Source organism: Columba livia, chromosome 8 (assembly GCF_036013475.1).
Source record: "Columba livia isolate bColLiv1 breed racing homer chromosome 8, bColLiv1.pat.W.v2, whole genome shotgun sequence".
Classification (NCBI taxonomy): domain Eukaryota; kingdom Metazoa; phylum Chordata; class Aves; order Columbiformes; family Columbidae; genus Columba; species Columba livia.
This window is the reverse complement of record NC_088609.1, coordinates 23,129,869-23,149,315: the sequence shown is the minus strand read 5'-3', so window position 1 is coordinate 23,149,315 and position 19,447 is coordinate 23,129,869. Positions and strand designations below refer to the sequence as shown.

The 19,447-nt window shown below is 39.9% G+C and overlaps 1 protein-coding gene across 2 annotated transcripts in view; it reads right to left on the bottom strand.

Annotated features, from left to right (window-relative positions):
- DPYD (dihydropyrimidine dehydrogenase) overlaps positions 1-19,447 on the bottom strand; it is a 346,955-nt gene that overhangs the window by 45,812 nt on the left and 281,696 nt on the right. For both annotated transcript variants that reach the window (XM_065072591.1, XM_065072592.1), the window contains one exon: positions 1,370-1,549. In XM_065072591.1, coding sequence (XP_064928663.1) covers positions 1,370-1,549 — 180 coding nt within the window. The remainder of the gene's footprint in view (positions 1-1,369; positions 1,550-19,447) is intronic.

Sequence of the window (19,447 nt, the reverse complement as noted above, 5' to 3'; positions counted from 1 at the left end):
AATCACAAGAAATCTCTGTTACACGAGTTGGAAATTCTGTGTATGTTTCTACAGGTGTTAAAGGAAGGAAGTTTAGATATAACCCTTTGAGCCTGGCTTAACTGCTTAACATAAGTAGATGAAAATGAAACTGCTTATATCTTGTTTTACTTTTAAGCAGTGTATTATCCACAGCTTTAGGAGCAGGATTCTTTTCTCCTGGAAGGTAACGTTATAATTTTCAGAGCTCCACTGAGAACAACAACAATATAGGAGTCTCTAATCTCCTGCTAAACCCAGCTCCAGTCATCAGCAACGATAAGCAGAGATTTGGAGGTGTTTGACACTCCAAATCCTATTCTTTTGTAATTCTTTACTTTTTACAATATTTTCAACAGTTTTATATCAGGTTTTTGGAAAGATAATCAATAGGCATGATGTATAACTGAAATAAGTCTTCAAAGTGATCCCCTCTAGTAACCAGAAGCAAAAGCTCAGGTTCCCTGCTGTGCAGGTATTTTGCTTGGAGCAGTAGGTAGCAGCAGCAGTAGGAGGCCAGTTCCACCTCCCTGCTTCCCAGCATGGGTCAGCCCTGCCCTGGTGGGGGGCGGGCAGTGCTGGGGCAGCTGCAACCGACTGCATCTGGCAAACATCTCCAGAGATGCTTTTGTAGCAGGGAACTACTCGAGCAGAGAAGACAGTCCAGAGGTCAGGATTTCTGGGAGACCATAGTTTACATTCCTATTCCACCACAGACTTTCTAGACTTAAATGATCTTGTGGAACCTATCAAATTATTCAGTGTCACTGTTCCTCACCTGGAATGTCCCTGCCTTGCAGAGGATTTGGGAGTCAGCACACATGAAAGACCCTGAGATGCTCAGCTATGATGATCGAAGGGCCACTCCTACCTGGTCTTGTATTCCAACTAATACTGGTTTGTGATAAGCTGTCTCAGCTGGTCAGGTCCAGTGCTAGGGGGATTTCATGCCTCCTGATTGTTGCACCCTGGCTGGAACACCCAGGAATGTCTGGCACATTAGTATCAGTCTGAATTGAGTTTCATTAAAACAAGCAGTTCCAGAACTTGTTCCAATGCGTTTGTAATTTTATATCCTAAACTTCTTTCAAAGACATGATTTTATGAATCAAATGGAGAGGTAATATTTAGAGTAAAAATTTTATCCCATAGCAAGTCACTTCAAGTTTGGCTTCTTAAGCTGCCTCTAGATATTTCTTAATAATCAGAAGAAAAAAGACTTGGTGACTAATTGTGACAGCAGCAGTGGTTAGCCAAGCTAAGGAGCAGAAACTGCATACAATGATTATAGAAGTGCATTCAAAGGCAAGACACAGTGCCATTATACAGGAATGGCAATGAAACAAAATACCTTTCCCATCAGATCAGCAATTCTAGGTACTGGTTTTCCTTTCTGATGGCGCATGGTTGCAGGACTCTGTCCATCCCAGTCTTCAAGTTCCTCAATGCTTTTCAGGTAAAGGAGAGCTCGCAGTCCAGTGCAGTAGTCATCGATAACAGTGAAATCTTGATTCTGGATTGCACTGCACACCTACAAAATATAAGTTATCAGCAACATACTGCCAGAGGAGCATATAGAATTAGCAAGCTCTTTGGACTTACTAATTATGAGATGATCCTTCTTGCAACTTCACTGGGGAAAAACTGCAAGAATTCAGCATATTAACCGGTTGCTTAATCCTATGTCATTATACCACCATTGCAGTTCAGAAAAAAAAAAAAAAAAAAGACTTGATAAGACTAGTTATGCCTCATTTTCCTAATGGCAGCCCTTAGACCAGACCTGAAGGCTGTTCCCAAGTAAGCCAGCAAAGCCCAGCCCCAAGTGTGCATCTCAGGACACTGATGCGGAGCTGCCAGCACACAGCCAAAGCCCAAGCTGAGGTCAGAGCTGTGCCTGCAGATGGGCAGTGCTGTCCCCACCTGCTCTGCTCAGAAAGTGCAGGTGTACCCAGTTAGGTCCCAGTCAAGCAAATCGCAGAACCACATACTTGCTGAGGTTGCAAGGCATCTCTAGAGATTGTCTGGTCCAATCTCCCAGCTCAGAGAAGGGTCAGACAGAGGAGGCTACCCAAGACCATGTCCAGCTGGGGTTTGAATATCTCTAAAGACAGAGACTACACAACCTCCTCAGGGAACGTGCTCGAGTGTTCAATCTCCCTTACAGATTTTTGTTATATTTAAATGGAATTTCCTGTGTTCCAGTTTGTGGCCATTGCCTTTTCTCCTTTCGCTGGGTAACCCTGGGAAGAATCTGCATCCAACAAAAGTGCCTCTGCAAACACCACCCATGAAGCTGACCTGTCAGTGTGGGTGAGAGCATTGCCAGGCACGGAACAGAACAGTCCCTTCTGCTCATCACCATTTGCCATTCGGTGGTACTGAGAGGGCAGAACACTTCATTTTAGACACTTTAGAAACACAGATAGCAATATAGTAAACGTATAGAGCAACAATCCCTGATGTGCAGAGCTTAATATGTAAACACAAAACTACTGACAGCAGAGAATAATCTGACCATTTACACAGATTTTTCTGGACCACTTTGTGGACATCAAATCAGATTTAAACCCACAGAGATCTCCAACTAAACTGACAAGTGTATAAAAATTTCCATGACTGTACTCTGAACACCTTCTCATTAGCTAAACTCTAATCATCCATCAGTGACGAGGTGCAGGGTTGGCTGAGTACCATTAATTGTCAGTCCCTGGAAATGCTCTAAAATTCCAGATGTGTCAGTGTTTCCAGCCTCTGATTCAGCTTTTATTCTAAAAGCTAAAAAGAATGCTCCTGATAACACCAACACTTACACACACACATAATGGACATAACAATGAAATAGCCACCTATTTTAGAACACGCATGTGTGCGCATGCACAAACAAATACACGCTCCTTGGACAGCAAAACGCACCTTAGATCATAATTGACATCAACACTCAAAAAATACAGAAAATATGTAATTGTTTTTCACATTTCAGAAATGATAATGCAACTTTCAGGTGTGCATGACACTGTAAACCAGCATACACTATAGTCGTACAAAGAAAAATAAGGCTAAACTATAAAACAAGCACAAGAACATTTTCTATGTAGTGTCTTTTTATTAAACAAAATCTGTTTCTCTGGAGAAATAGTGTGGGTATTAATTAGGTCTGTTATGCCTTCCATAGACTTCAAGACTTATTTTCTTCAGAGCAATTATAAAGAAAATCATCATAATTTCCTGTCTGGGTTATTTAACTGCAAAACTCCACAGATAGTTATTCAAACCTTTTTGTTCTATTTTTTTATTATTATTTTTATTTTGCTTTTAGTGCATGGGTAACACTTTTATTAGCTATTCTTAAAAATACTACAACTGTAAAAAAATCCAGTTAAAAGCCATGTCATGTCACTTGAAACAAGTTCAGGCACAGTTGTCGAAATCCTGAAATATTTTGACAGGATGTATACACATGAGATACACTGGAGGATACTTATAATAACCTTATAAATAAAGAGGCTTTTACTGTTTTCCATCTTGTGCTACAGTGTTATGAACTGCAATAATATAAAAATGTGCAGAAGATGATATCAGACTAAGAGCTAACATTGGATCCCTGTGAGTCTATGTGCAGTGCAGTGTTTGCCTTCCCTGGAAAGAAGGTTCCAACCCGAAATTAGGTTCCAAAACTTAAAGCAAAATGCAATTTTTTAAGGAAAATGTAAATCTCTTAATGAAGGAAAAATGTTAACTGAAATGGAAAGACTTAGAAGCATAATTAGCAAGTGGTTGCAGACAATCTTCCTCTTCTTATGACTATAGTACCCAGTGGTGCAGATAATTAACCAAAGGCACGTCTTTCACTGATTTAGTGTGATAAAAGCAAGTGTGTATGTTTACAGGCTTTGCATAGAACATGAGAGATTCAAATATCAACACATAAAAAAACAACAGATAAAGTTTTGCATTTTTTGGCAAATTCCAAAACATTCTGAGCTTCGAAATTTCTTATGCTACATATATCAGATGGTGAAATTCGTGTTTTAGGCTTACAGTATCTTCCATGAATCAAGTTAGAAGCCTTTGCCGCATTTTAAAAGGTGGTGAATAAAGTCAAGATAAAAGGTCACCCTGACCCATCAGCCATGACAATTTCTGTACCACAGAGAGAGGTTTTTAGCATCATACCTGGCTGCTTCTGAATCACGAGTTTAAATGACACTGTGTCCTCTTTTCAGCACAAGAGAAGTGGCAGGGCAATACACCAGGTGAGACTCAAACTCACGCATCCAGAAAAATCGCAGAAGAACTGAACCGACCCATCTCCACACACCATTAACGCCTCCGCTTCGCTCCTGCTGCTGTCACGGGGAACAGGCACGCTCCCCCGCCCTTGCAAGACAAAATATTGAGTCCCCCCTTCTGCTGGTGGCTTATTTTTATGGATGCAACGAGCAGGAAGAGCAGTCCAGCTATGGCCATATTTAAAATGGAACTGTGTCTTGGTTGCTACCACCTCTCATTTAATGTCTTGTTACGCTGTCTCAGCAGGAGACAGAGGTGAGCACAGTGACACGGCAGCACAGCCAGCCCGGCCCGCTCCGCTCCCCAGCATCGTGCTGCTCCGACCCAGCACAGCCAAACTGCTGCCCTGGAGACCCTGAGGCAAAATCCTGAACAAAAATGTAACTTCCAAACTGAGAACATACACGTGGTCACACTGTGCCAAAACCAGCAGTCTGTATCCCGTGGCCAACAAAAGCTGCTTATGGACAAGTGAAAGTAACAGAGCAAGTGTGGATCAGTTGCTCATGTGGTTTATCATCAGCCCAGGTTCTGGCAAGCAGTGGTGCTGGGACTTCGAATGGCAGAGATGGCACCCATTTAATATCCATTTGTCCTAAACAATCCAAGTGAATCTGTTTTATGAGTAAATTAACATTAAACTGTTCATTGACTCAGGCTTTTACCTGAAATATTTAGGTAGAAAGTAGCTTTTTCTTTAGGAGATGAGCAGCAGGCCTTATGGGACAGAGTGAGGTCCAGATCACAACAAAGCTGTTAGCTGTCCTGCTGACAGGTGCTGTCTTGTTTGAGTTTGGCTCTAGCTTTGGACTATGGACTAGAACTTGTGCTAGAAGAGAAAGGTGCTACATTTTTCCTGCTTAGAAAGGTACCATATATTATTCATATTGCACTTATATACAGGGAGATAATTTTGCACAAATTTGGTTTTACTGCATTGCCTGGCTCTGCCTGGGCAGTAGAACTGCTACAATTTCACTTTTAACATCTGACCTCCTCCCCTTTCCCCTAGATCCAGACTCCTAGTTCCACTCCAATGATTGCCCCTTATGTCCCAAAAGAGACAAACAGGCCAATGTGCCATATATAATCAATTATATCATGCTCTCAGTATTCTGAAATATAAAACTGTTCAGTATAAGTTGTAAGTGTAGGTTACAACTCAAATCTATACAGACATGTCTGAGATACTAAAGCACACAATGCCTTCTTTGCTGCTGGTAAATCAAACATACACCAAATGATCTCATTGGGGGATAGGGATGTGAAATGAATCACAGGCTGAGGCTCCAAGTAAAACTGTTCTGCAAAATGCAGTGATAGGAGAGGCATGCAGAGGTCCCTGCTGATGTCTTGCATAAGAAATGACCTGTCTGCTCTATTACTAAATAAACATAAATACTGAGTCTAACTTTGTCAAAGGATTTAGAGCCATTACAAATCTTACTTGAGGAAATGGAATAAATTGTCAGGAGATTATTATTGTGTAAAAAGAATTTTACAGGTTACATGATTGTTATTAATCACTCACATCAATCTGAAACTTTAATTTACATATTTTGAAGAAAAAGTTCATTATTGGTGACAAGTGCTACTACCACATTGGTTCCAAAACATTGTAAATACCTTTGCTTTTAGCAGAGCATTACACAACAAAGAGATGCCAATTTCTCAAGTCTTTACTGAGGCGAATCCCCTGCACCTTTTACTGAGAGCTCTGTCTGTGTAAGACCTTTTAGTTTTGTCCACAGTCTGTGTTTCTAGGAGTTACAGGAAAAATACCAAGACGCTGCATTTTATTTTTGTTTTGCTCTCTACAGAAATGGCTGTGGTTCGTATCCAAACTTTGGCATGCCCTGGGGGACTGTGTGGAAGGCCTGTGCCATCCGTGCAGAACGTGGACAAAGTGGCTGAGACACTTCCAGCCAGATCATTCACTAAAGCAATTCCTCTTCCCTGTTTCCTTGCATTTTCCCATTGAGGGATGTTGTAGAGGAGAAAATATTTTCTGTAACACTAGAAAGAAGAAGCACTAGAAACATTAGAAAGAAGACACAATGCCCTTCTCTTCAGGCATTACTCTGTCCATTTTTTTCAGTTTTTACATGAACTCGTTCTTACATGCTGAAAACCCAGCTGGACAGGTAATGATGGGGAAGATGGTACCAAAAATGGACCCCAGTCCCCACCCACATTCTTTATGTTCCATCCATAGCACGGATTTCAGCGGAAGTGGCAGAGGAGATACAGAACTAGGCATGTTTGTATCAGTTCTTCCTTACACTGCTTTCAACTAACAAGAAGGAGTGTGTCAATAATCTCATATACTTCTAGTTCACTGCAAAAGACTGGAGCAGGTCAGAGAATCTAGACTGTTTAATAACGTGTTGCTTTGCAAGAAGTGAAAGTCTTCTTGGTGTGACTAGATCTGTGAGAACTAGAATGCTGCAATGTCTGGCAGCAGTCATGCTTCTATTCGAAATAATGTCAAAGCACTACGAAAACCCTTTGCCAACAATGAATTTGTGGCAGGAGACAACAGCTTGGAGAAAATGTTAATTTTTACACCCCTCTAAAAGGTATATTTCTTTCTTCAGAATATGGGCATAAAATAATTGTCATTTTTATGAAAACAGAAGTAACAGCAAGGAGGCAGATGGGTGGCAGTGATACACAATCTAGAAGTAAGAAGATTGACGGGTATATATTTGTATATACAAACGCAAATCACATAGCTTGACTGTTCTACCATATTAGTTTCTATTTGTTGTAGCTGTACAACATCAAAGCAGTGATGTTCCCATATATTGCATTTAGTGGTAATATAACGGACTACTGAAAAAAAAAATAAAATCAAAGTGAGAGTTCCTAAGTAGTTTCCTGGCAATTGAGACAGCAGGCTCTTTCATCTGTGCTGTAACTGTGGCAGTGCATTGATTTAAACTCCTTCTGAGATCTCAAATGCTTTTATATTCTTAGGTCTCGCTGGCTGCTTTTTTTTTCTTTTGCCATTTTTTTTTTTCTTCCCTTCAAATGATAAAACTCTAGCATTTAGCAGAATGCCATCATGCTTCCCCAGAAGACAGAGACTTATTGCAGCTATGGTTCTAAACTGCATAGGATCTCTAAATAAAATAGCTCTCAAAATGCCATCTGATTAGGAAATTGGCCTTTGACTTCACAGTTTCTAATATTCTTACCATAGCAAGGGGATAAACAACTATTATTCGTCTGAGATACCTGTGAGAGGTTTTCCAATGGATTAACAATTTTGCTTTTCCACTAATTTTGTTGACTTCCTTTGAAATATTTTTACCGATATGCCCAAATGGTAAGCAAAAGTTTTACTCTCTTGTTTTTATATTATATTTTCAATTTTAGCATTATTTATCATATTTTTATGGAAGCTTAATTTTTCTATTAAAAATTCTTACTGATAAGTACTGAAGACATAAATCCACCTTCCTGTTGGAGGAACATTTATGAATGACTCTAAGCTGTTTCTTAATGTACAGTTGAAGCTACTGCTTTTTTGATTAGTGCCTGTTGATTAAGATTATGGTGTAAAAAGACTGAAGTTGTAAATGAATGCAAGGTGTTTCAGGAAGGATTCTATTTGTGCCTATCTGGGTATCCATATGAATCGACATCCTTATGAAAATTAATTTTATTGTAGTGGGCAAGAGCATTATTATAATTTGGGTAAGGCACACATGCCACTTAAAATTTTTTCTCAAAAGCAACTAGCAAAAATTGACTAAACTAAAGGGAGATTTTTTCTGGGCCATGCAATCTAAATGTTGCATAGCTCTTGCCTATGGAAATGAAAATGTATGTTCTCTAGCCCCTGTACAGTGATTTAGATGTGCCCAGATCTACAAAGTAAAAATCAGTACACACAGCACTGGTTGTCTGACACTGTACTCATAATAATGCAGCAAGAGTTGCAATGTGAGAGTAAGCAGACAAATAAAACCTCCTCTGAGAGGGGTTTCTGTGCTCACAATCTCCAGGATAGCAATGTCTATGGAAAGGCTGCCTGTATGACAATGGTGCCTCTTCCTCATGTCTCGAACACTGACTTAGCAGTACATTAAATGCCTAGCCTAAATTATCCTTTCTATCAGCAATTATTACTTTTGCTAGCAGGTTGTAGGATTAAGGACATTAGGGGAGCGGATTATTGGACGTTGTGGTGCACTCTCTGGAAAAAAATCCAAACAAAACAAGATTCTTTGTTTTAAAGAACAAATTTGTAAGTAAGAAAAAGCTTCCCAAATATTGATACAGTACAGATGGAATGATTTGATTCATTCACATTAGCTGCTTAAATGACTCTAGAGATACAGGTTAGCAGATGGGATGTTACTTAACAAGGCTTTGGATTCTGGATCAAGATGCAAAACTGATTTGGATGATAGCTGATAGCCTTTTTAAAACATTAGAATTGAGCTAATATACATGAATTAATGAACTAGTGTTTGTTCCACAGTCTAGTATGGCTTTCAGAAAGCAGTTTGAAGGACTCAAATATTACACCTTTGAATTGTATGAATTGTGGGAAAAAAACATCTTTTTTTTTTTTTTTACTGAGTCCTAGAGTTTAAGTCCTAATGAACTGAGGGCTTTCTAGTGACATTTGAGGGGCAACACACAGAATAAAGATCCAAAGATGCTAGTAACTCCAGCTCTGCTGAGTAGGCAACCATTCACATAGGGCTCAAGAAATCTACATTTAAAAAATTACTGGATGGTCTGACGTCATGTGGGTGTCAGTAATGAAATACCTCAGTTATTTTGTTATTCCTCAAGTAAGTTAATCAGACAAGCTTGAGGTAAAGTGTCATTCTAATCAGAAGTATAGGCTAATATCAGTATGTAATGGAGCTCACAACAAGTTAGAAGGAGGAGAAAGTCTCCAGCCCATGCAAGACAATCTTGTGGGACAAGAGCTCTATCTCCTGTAAAGCTTGGATCCTCTCTGCAAAAGGACAACATAACATTGACGTGGTGTTGAGCAGAGCTGAGCTGACATTTAGGGAGCAGTGAGGCAGGGACCACAGGTAAGGAAAGATGGATGCGGTTGCTGGGCAGCAAGAAGAGCCACAAGTCTTGTGTTAAAGCCACAGCAGCCTCCTGAGACAGGCTGTGATGAAACATCTCCCCAGCACCAAGGTGACAGTTGCTCCCACCAGCACAGACACCCCAAAGTACCTGATATTTGGTGGCAAAAGACAGACCTTGTTCGTTTATTACCCTCCAGCAACCTTGGGCACCTGTGAGTGGTCAAAAATGAAGGAGGAGAAAAAAGTCTGGAATCCATTAGCTGCTTACCAGACAAGGGCATGGCAGGGGATAAGAGCACTGTAAGGGATCCTTTAGGAAAGTTATCTGCCACATTAATTCCTAGCCTACTCAAATGTATTTTTCCTCCCCTTAAGTTCTTCTCTGCCAATTAATATATCTTTCATCTAAATAGCTAAACTGTGTGTTTGGGAGTGGAAAACTGGTACTTATCAAGGGACCCTGAATGATGCAATTTCGTATCCCGTGTCTTTGAGAGAGGGAATGTGGAAGAAATCAAGACTTTTCAGAAGGCTCCCTGAGGTTTTTTTTCCCCCTGTCAACCACCCCTACAGGAATGGTTAAATTTCCTTATCTCACTAAAGCATTCTGTCAGTTTTTGGAACTACAAAGTGGACCTTTGCATGGTAGGTGGGCTCACACACTGATAAATGTAGTGATTGTGATCATCTTTCCTAAGAAAACAAATATGACTCCACATGCCTTGAGCATTGAGAAGTGTGGGAAACATCCTCATAATCAGCCATCTACAGCAAATTATGTCGTACTGTAGATCTAGAAAATGAAAGATATCTTTGAAAGCAGAAGAGCTAACTCCCCTGTGTAAACAGTCCAATCACATAAAGAGGCTCTACAACTATCTTTAAATATATGTTGAATATCACTTCATATTTCATTTATTAACAACCAAAGGTCTCATCTCACTCTTACAAGTACTGTTGTGGGAAATGAAATCCTTCCGTTCTCCCAGTGGTTTTACAGCTGCTGGTACAGCATCAGCAGGTGTGTCAGGTAGATGTAGATATACTTGACCCATTTCCATAAACTGTTTCCTTCAGGTCCTCCAAAGATATTTTGAAAGCAGATTAACAGTTAAGTCGCTCCGATCTGGTGGTTTGATGTTGAAAGTCATCAAGTAACAAAACTCATTTAGTCAGAGGTCAGCAGCATTTTTCAAGATTTTTGTTTTCTGAGTCTAACCAACAGGAACACCATCCGCTCTGGACTGCAGTTGGTCTGTTATTCCATTTTTGGAAAAGCATATTTGTCAGAAGTGAGCCTGGTTCTAGGAAAGCACGCTTTTCAGGAAAGAACTGTGTTCTGAAAAATGTGTGGAAGAGAGTTTCAGAATCACCAATATGTGTTGTTTGACAACACGGAAGGCAACAGCTCCATTTAACTTGAAAACATCTGGTTTGCAATCCAAGTTAACTGGAATGAAAAGATCAAAACTAAAATATGTTGCAAAATGATTGAAACAAAGTTTTGATTCACCCAAATAATATTTTTTCTTTAAATGCGTTAATTCTGCACATTCTTAGAATTTTGATTATCAGTTTAAACTGGAAAACTTTTCCATCCCTGAACTTCCCTGTGAGAGAATAACTATTTCCTGATCATTTGTAATACACGGGTTCATTAATGCATAACAGATCCAGCATAGAGCTTCAGTGCTCTTCATCCCAGAACACTCTGAATCAGACACAGCAGGGACCTGAACCTAGATCTATTTTGATTAAATGAAATTTGTCAATGAAAAACAGTTTCCTCAAAGAAGTTTTCAACAAACTCTAATGAGAACAATCTATTGAGTGACATCCTTCTGCGACTGGAATTTTGAAAGCTGCAGACCTCTCAAAATCAAACAAAAAAGCAATTTTTCCATTTTGGAACATCAGTTCAGCCCTGCAATGATTAACCCCACATCCTTGTGAGTCTCTCCTACTAGTACTCTCACATTTTATTTCAGCTAAAATTACTTTCATCCTTTATCAGCTTGCCTGTACAAATTTGTGCTGCAGCTGCTGTGTCCATTGAAGAGTGAGATTCATGTGAATAAAATAGTTCTGACCCTCTGAGTCCTTCGTGTCTGAGATAAAAACCCACTTCTACATTTCCCTGGGGATTGTTTTACCTATCTCTGTCCAAATAATAAATATCAGCAAGCAAAGCAGTGAGATAACTCAGATATTGAAGGAAGTTAAATGTACTGCCAGCTTCAGAAAAATGGTTTCTCTGTTTGTTTCTTTCATTCAAATTGCATGGATAAAAGGACCTCTCACCAGACAGATCAAGTTGTGTCAGGAGCCTTGTGTTGTAGCAGGAAAAAAAAACACTTCAAAAGGCATCAGGGTTTGTATTCCCAGGTTGCTCCCTCCTTCCTGGGCAGAAAAAAGATTTTCCTAACACTGGGAAAACTGGCAGATGGGTCACCAAACTCTGGCTATCCCCGTATCGAGCCCAAGTTGCACAGCAGCGCTCGCCTGTGCCGGCGCAGGCTGCAGGACCGTGCCCTTCCCGAGCCAGCGCAGCCTCCTCCACCACCGGCTCTCCCTCTCCTTTCCCTGCCAGCTGCAGCCTTGGACTGAAAGATCAATGGAGCTGCTACAATACAAAACCAAAATTTTCTTGTAGGTGTATGTTCTTTGTATGACCAATAATGCTTCTGAGAAAAACTCTGATGGCAGAGCTTCGCAAACCTGAATGTTTTGCATTTTCCCTTTTTGGAAAGCAAGTCTCCTGCAGTATAATTTAAAACAAAACACAGGAAATTCCCTAAGCAATTAATGGAGATGGCAGTAACAAACAAACAAACAAAAAGAAACTCGGCATCTTCCACTGTACTTATCTCCCCTGCTATTTACATTTTCAATATCCAACAAGGAGCTGGATACATTTTCAGATTCACCTCCACACTGGTACATGAGGGGAACCCTGTCAACAACAGAGCCAGCTTCGTGGCTGACAGCAACCTGAGCTGAGTAAAAACAACTTGCCCACAATTTCTTGAACACTTAACTGAGCTTCTTCCGAAGAGTGATCTCCATGTTGCTTTTACTTGGTAAACTTTTAAGAAAACTCGCTCAATGTCAACTCACACCATGTGGTTTTATCTACAGGGAGGACAGCTCTGTGCTTGTTCATGTAAGATACTGGTGGCACGAATGCCCATAGGTAGTGTGGATCCGCATTAAAAATAGGTGCAGCAGTACTGAGGTTTGGAAAGACAAGCAATATTGTCAGTCCTTGGGAGAGATCGAGAAAGCACTTAGCCAAAGCAACTATTCTTCACATCTCCTCAACCCTTCTAGTCCTGGTGACAGCAGACCCAGGGAAGCAGGGTAGACACCTGGGCAGAAGGAGAAAGAAGCAGCCTCAGGGTCCCCAGGTACAAGAGCAGAGAACAAATCCTCTGCAGGGGCTGGGAGTGGCTGGTACAGGGTGGCGTTTGAGCTAATGCTCAATTGAGACTTAATTGTTATTAAATAATTATTACTATTCAGTGATAGTTCAACTTACTTTGCATGAGAATCCATTATAAGAATGACAAATAGCAATTGTTATGGAATGAGTTTGAATTCATTCTTACAAATTTATGAAATAACAATCCTATCTATGCAGACCTCATTTACTAGCTGGTGAAATGAACAGACATAAAGGAAGGCTAATAGATAAACCCTTTAAGCAGCTCCAAAGAAAATGTAAAACTACTGCAAAACTGCACAAAATAAAAGGCACTATTAGCTTAGAGTTTAGTCCATAACTTTACAATGTGCTGATTTGAGTATTGCAACTTTCCATTTAGAGTGGCAAGATAATAAAAGTAAAAATCAAGAACAAAGACCTGCTCTAATTTTACATTTTTTTCCAACTATAACCAAACAACTTTCCAGAATTTTTTTTGATTGACAAATTCTGATTTCTGTTAAAAGGAATTATCTCAGAAAATTTTCACTATCAATTAGCAATTTCCATCCCAAGCATCTGTAATGGAGCAAATGTGGCAGTCTTCTAATCACTTTTTTTTATTAGCAAAGACAGACAGACAGTTGAGAACAGGTTGAGTTTCTGTAATGAGCACTGAGCTAAGAAGAAAAGCAGAAAATAATGAAATGTTTATCAGAAGTGATCGCTTGAGTATGTCTGTCTCAGCTCTTCCCTTTCACATTTGTCTTGATTTCTTTTGATTTTATGTCGACGTGTTCAAACAGCACTTTGTTCCCTCTTTTGTTTCTGCACGTTCTGCTCATTGCGGCTCTGCAGAGCAGGGCCACGCCGTTCATCCCTGCCTCCACTGAAGACTTTTTAAAGCGTGCGGCTCTGTGAGCAGCGGAGCTAATGATACCTGGCTCCCAGCAGCTCTGTGTCTCCTGGTTGGGTTCTCTGACGTCTAATAAGGTGTGACTGCCAATTAAAGCCTCTCCTGTGGCTGACACAGGCCTAACAGCGCTGTCCCATGTGGATGCTCAGAGGTCTAATAAAGGTGAGCTCATAACATGCTTGCGCTTAAAGTGAGCAAATGCACAAACGCTCTCTCCTCTGCCTGACTTTTTTTGTTTTCTCAAAACTTGTTAAAACAAAATACTTTCTGTCTTCTGGAAAATTTCAGTGAAAATGGCCACAAAGCTCAAATGTGATTGGGGATACTCAAAAGGACATACAAACACATATCAAGTTTCTTTAGGAATATGGGCTAAAGACTGCTGTTTCTACATGAGACTACATTTATCTCAATCAAAGGACCTATATCTTAAAAGTGGTTTTGTCTTAAGTGGTATTTTTTTTCCTTTAAATTGTTGGTGGATGTAAAGAGCCCACCCTAGGATCTCATCCTGAATCCCTTTAGGGGCCTGCCACTGTGTCGAGCAATCTATTCTTCATTCATTGATTTGATTGGTGAGAGACGAATTATGTCTTAACTTCTCTGTATCATGAACAGCTTTGTACAGAAAGGTTTTGTTCTACCCCCTGAGCCACAGCCTGCATCAGAAACTTCACAGTGTCTAGTGGGTGCCAAAGTCTGCCCATTTGGGGGCTTATCCACTCATGAAGCACCCTCTGACTGGCACCAAGCGAAGCCTCCAGCCTCCGTTCCCCCCTGCACTGGTGCAGCGATGGGCTGGGGGCAGGGGAAGGGTGGGCTCTGGGAGACTCCAGGCAGGAGAATCCCAGGCTGGCTCTGCCACCCCGATGGCACCCTGTGGTTGAGGCTTGCAGCCACCCACCCAACTACATTCTCCTCGCACAGAGTGGAGATTAGACACAAGAAAAGACTAAGTCCCTAAGTCCTTCCTCTGCATTCAAAATCAGTGCTACTCAGTGCAAGACAAAATATAATTTTTTTTCCGACTGTCATCAGTATAAACCTAACCTGGAATTGTGAAATATAGGGCCTTCTCCTTCACTGCCCTGCTTTGTCACTCCCACGACTTCAATCTCTTTTAGTTTTTCACTCTCCATAACCATTAAATGGCATAAACAATAATTCCTGGATGAGAATTTTTTGGTCTTATCTAGTCCTCAGTTAACTCAAGTACCAATGTCTTCACTGATTTGAACAGACACTGAAACAGGTTTAAAAGAACACTAATTAAGTGCATGGACAAGTAGTTCTCTACTTTGCAGTTCTGTAGACATACAAAACACATGGAAAAACTGTATGAGGGACCTTTAATGAAAATAAGAAAACAAAAAGTGGGGTGGAGAATATAATAAATTATTATAGTACATATTTACCTTTTTTTTTTTTTGAGATTGGGATGGAGAAAAATGGTAGTAGCATCTAAATATTAAATGTGACATAATGTTTATGAAATGGTATTTCTTTTTCCCTGCCATTTTAGTGGTGATATTTTCAGAGCCTTGTTTTTATTTTCTGATACCCAGGGCATTTTACACCATGTAGAAGGGTTACTTACAGGGTTTTACATATGCGCAAATACAATAATGATGCTCTCTCATAGTTCAAGTCCCACTATTTCATGATGGAAAAGCTTGTTTATTCACAGATAAAGGGCCATCCTGCTGTTATAAAAATCCATCAGCTAAATGGTTCAGTAAAATGCCTACTGAAGAAAAAAATCATAATCAAACTGCTCTGAATCCCTTGAGACTCTGGCTCTAAAGAGGTACCAATAAGAATGCCCCATGAAAACGTTACAAAAAGAAGTAGTCTCACAAAAAACAACTGTGTTCTGTGTTAGAGGGAGATTTCATCTTGAAGAGGCAAAAAACCTCCACTATTGCTTTCCTATTAAGGTCTGTCATACTTCCAGAAGGGTCATGGTGCAAGGGCTGAATACAACACAGTGATGATGAGAGTACAGTGCCCGTAGGAACAGGACTGCAAAGTGCCACAGCCCCTCCAGGGCAAGGGGGACTGGAGATGGAGGAAAGTGGGTCTGAAACAGGGCTCGGAGCAAAGCTATGGGCTGCCCTGCTGGAAGCAGTATTATATGGGTGGGTTTTGAATCATTGCTGTGTAGAGAGCCTTACAGACATCCGCGTTGGAGCAACGGGGGACACATGTGGCCTCCACACTTTGTAAGAAAATAAATTTGTTTGCAAAGGAACTCATATTTTTAACACATTAATGACCAATATTCAGGATTAACAAAAGTCTTCCATACCAGAATATAATGTTAAGAAACTCTACTTGTGAAACAAGTATACTTCAGAAAATACCCCTTTGTTCTGTTTCTTTTTTTTGCCACATCTGCTAGAAATAATGACTACAGAATCTCTTTCAACAAAAGGTCATTTATGTCAATGGACAGAACACAGAGGATCAGATCACCTGCGGTAATTGCAAATTAATGCTCTACTGCTAATGCATTAACTACACAATATTGATCTACAATTGAATCATACAGGCTACTGTGAAGTGATTTTTACTTTAATATTTTTAAGCTATTATTGCTTTTCCTGTAATGCATTTTCTCTTTCCACTGGAATTTTCTATAATTGTCTCAATTTTTAATTTCCTACAGCGATGTGACTTTGAAAAATGTATGTCTCTTTCAAAGCCTTGCAAAAATCTAACAAACCATCAATGTGACATGGTAAATCACATGCATGATGCAAAAGATGCAAAAACATCTGATATACGTCTTATTTTGATAAATTGGGGGTTTAATAAAAGCTTACTTAAAAAAAATACTTCAGCCTTACTGGAATCCTGTAGTAATGAACTGTACCTCAGAAAGATGCAGCTAGACATTTCTGGAGCTTTTGTTATGAACGGAGTGCAGGATTATCTCCATAAATAATTAGTTTAAAAAATAATAATTTTTTTAAATTTCATGCTTGTACTGAAAAAGGATTGGTAGACTTGGGTATGTTACAAAAAAAAAAAAACTATAGTGCTGTGGATTCAGCTGAAGAATGATTGAAATGTTCTGGCATTTTTAATTAAAAATCTAAAAACAAGTGGAGTCTTTCTGCAACCGTTTCTGAAGTCAATAAAGTAGAAGAATGCTCTGTTAAATTGCTGTGTAAAATTTTAATCCCAGCTACTACTGACTACAATGATCCAGTTTGTTTTCTGTATCTGCTGCAAAGCTTTCTTACACACAAACTTTTTGCCAGTAATGACACTAAGAAGTTGACCTCCATCTTCTAAAGGAGGGGATAGAACACACTTTGAATACTGAAACTCTCTCCCTAAACCATTCCCTAATATATTTGCTTAATACCACTTGAGGTGGTTATAGCATTTATCAAAATATGGCTTATGACCTTGCATTCCTGTGTATGATGATTTTGTACATGGAAAATAAATCTCTATGTCTTAAAAATAAATGCAATTGGAAAAATTAATGGAGAACTGATTGCAGGTGAAACAGCAGCAGTGGAAAACCTGATCTTGCTTTTAAGGGAGGTGCATTTATTTTTCATAAACCCTTTCTCTAAGACATACGCCACTTTGCAATTAAATTAACTCACACAAAGCCTTTGTATTATCTTAGCCCATGAACACCACCCTCTCACAGCGGAGAAGACACAGGACTTGTGTCTCAGCAAAACGAGGGGAAGCCCAATGGCGACGCAAGTGCTGCTTTCTAGGCGCTCTTGCTGGACTTTGTGAACCGATCAATACAACCTGTGCTGCTTAGTGGTACTAGACCACATTTAACACTGGATGAACTGACATGCTCTACCCTTTTAACATACTGCAAATAAGGAAACATCCACATGCAATTCTGTGTCACAGGGCAGCACCAGCAGTGGCAGAACCTGCTCTCGGCACAGCAAGTGCAGGCTCAGTCCAGCAGTGCCAAAGCCCGGGCTGCTCACTTTCTGCCTCAGGATCAGTCATAAGGTGTCCTCGTGCTTTTGGAAACGTGAAGTAAGATCACAAAATGTGTGGTATTCTGTCAATCCCAATGTCTATTCGGCACCACCTCCAACAGTGTCCAAAGCAGGTACTTAAGATAAGGCTAGGGGACACATATATATTTCTCCCAGTACACCCCAGCTTTCACCTACTTAACTTGAGGACTTGCTACATAGTGAATCTTAATATACTGAATCATTCTGCAGATCACTTTACTTGATCCTATCTCAAAATTCTGTACTTGCTCAGTATTTTAGTACTGAGAAAGCAGAACTGAGCCATCAAAGCTGTTAAAATAAGCAACAGAGATTTTGACTCTTGAAGAAGGAACAACACGGGCATTTGGTATCAAGGGCATGTGAGAGAGAGACTGGGATTCAGGGAAAAATATATTATTCGGCTATTTGTATGACATTGTTAAGACAGAGAAGAACAGCAATGATTCTCATAATCCTAATTAGGTTACAAAGATGACCTATGCAGATGAGGCTGTCTTCTTTTGTCTATCACAATGTATCTTGCCTGAGCAGCAATTAAGTTTCACTCTAGTCCTGGTCAAGTGTATTTCTTGTAAGACTGTCTATAGGGACAACTTGTTTCCCTCTCTCTTCCATCTGCCTTTCCCAAGATGAGGAAAAGACATATAGCCTGTACTCACAGTCTTACAGGAAGTTTCTTAAAGGCTTATTTTTAAATAAGTGTAACTGAACTAGTTTAGACCCTTACCTACACAGCAGCTTTAGAATCCATTTACCTCAAATTAGTTTAAATGACTTCCCTACTTTAGTGAAACAGAAATAAGCCACTAAAACTGAGGATAGGTTTGATCCAGAGAAGTTTAAAATCATTTCTAAAGATTTAAGGTAAACTGGTGAAGGCTAAGGATGAGAAAAGAGGGGTTTTTTTCACCATCTCCAGGAAAAACGTGTTGGAAAGAGAAATCCTTCCATAAAGGGCAGAAGACCAGTATAGATCTGAAAAAGGTAGTCGTAGGAGGCGCTGGACAGAGACTTGAACTCTTGTGGGTTACTCTGAGCAGTATTTATTGTAGAAGATTCGCAGGAACAGCAGCGTTGGGTCACCTCCTCAGAGAGTGACAATCATACAGCAGTATAACTGGTCTTTATATAGGGTTCTAACAGGTATTATGCAACTAAGCAAAATTTATCACTGTCCAGTAGAATTTCCTAAGTATTCACGATATCCTCAGGTTCCTTCCGTCCCAGTGGTTCACAGGTTCTACTTCTTCTTTCTTGGCAAGTACTGAACGAAAGGTCATCGGGTCACAGGGCTAGCTTTGTCTGAAGTTCTACCTGTCTCATTTGTTATCTATAGTTCATCAGTCTAGCACGGAGATCAGCAAACCTAATAATAGCATCTATCAATGTCTCAACTAAAGGTACAAAGCAAGCATAAGGTAACCACGCTCGTGGTTCTGGGTAAGGGCTATACAGGGAACAAGCTGAGACTTTCAGCCTTAGGCCTATATCAGTGTTATAAGCTGTGCTGCTAAATTCCTAATTCCTTATTTTCCTACAACAAGATCCAAGTCATTTCTGGAAGCCACTTCAAGAAAATTTGATTATTACTAAAGGGAAAACAATAATTAATGTTTTGTAAATCCAATATTCTTTCTCTTAAGCATTGACTGGGATGTCTGCACTAAATTATGTTTCAGAATTTCCCATTACCGTTGAGGTAAACCAACACAAAATA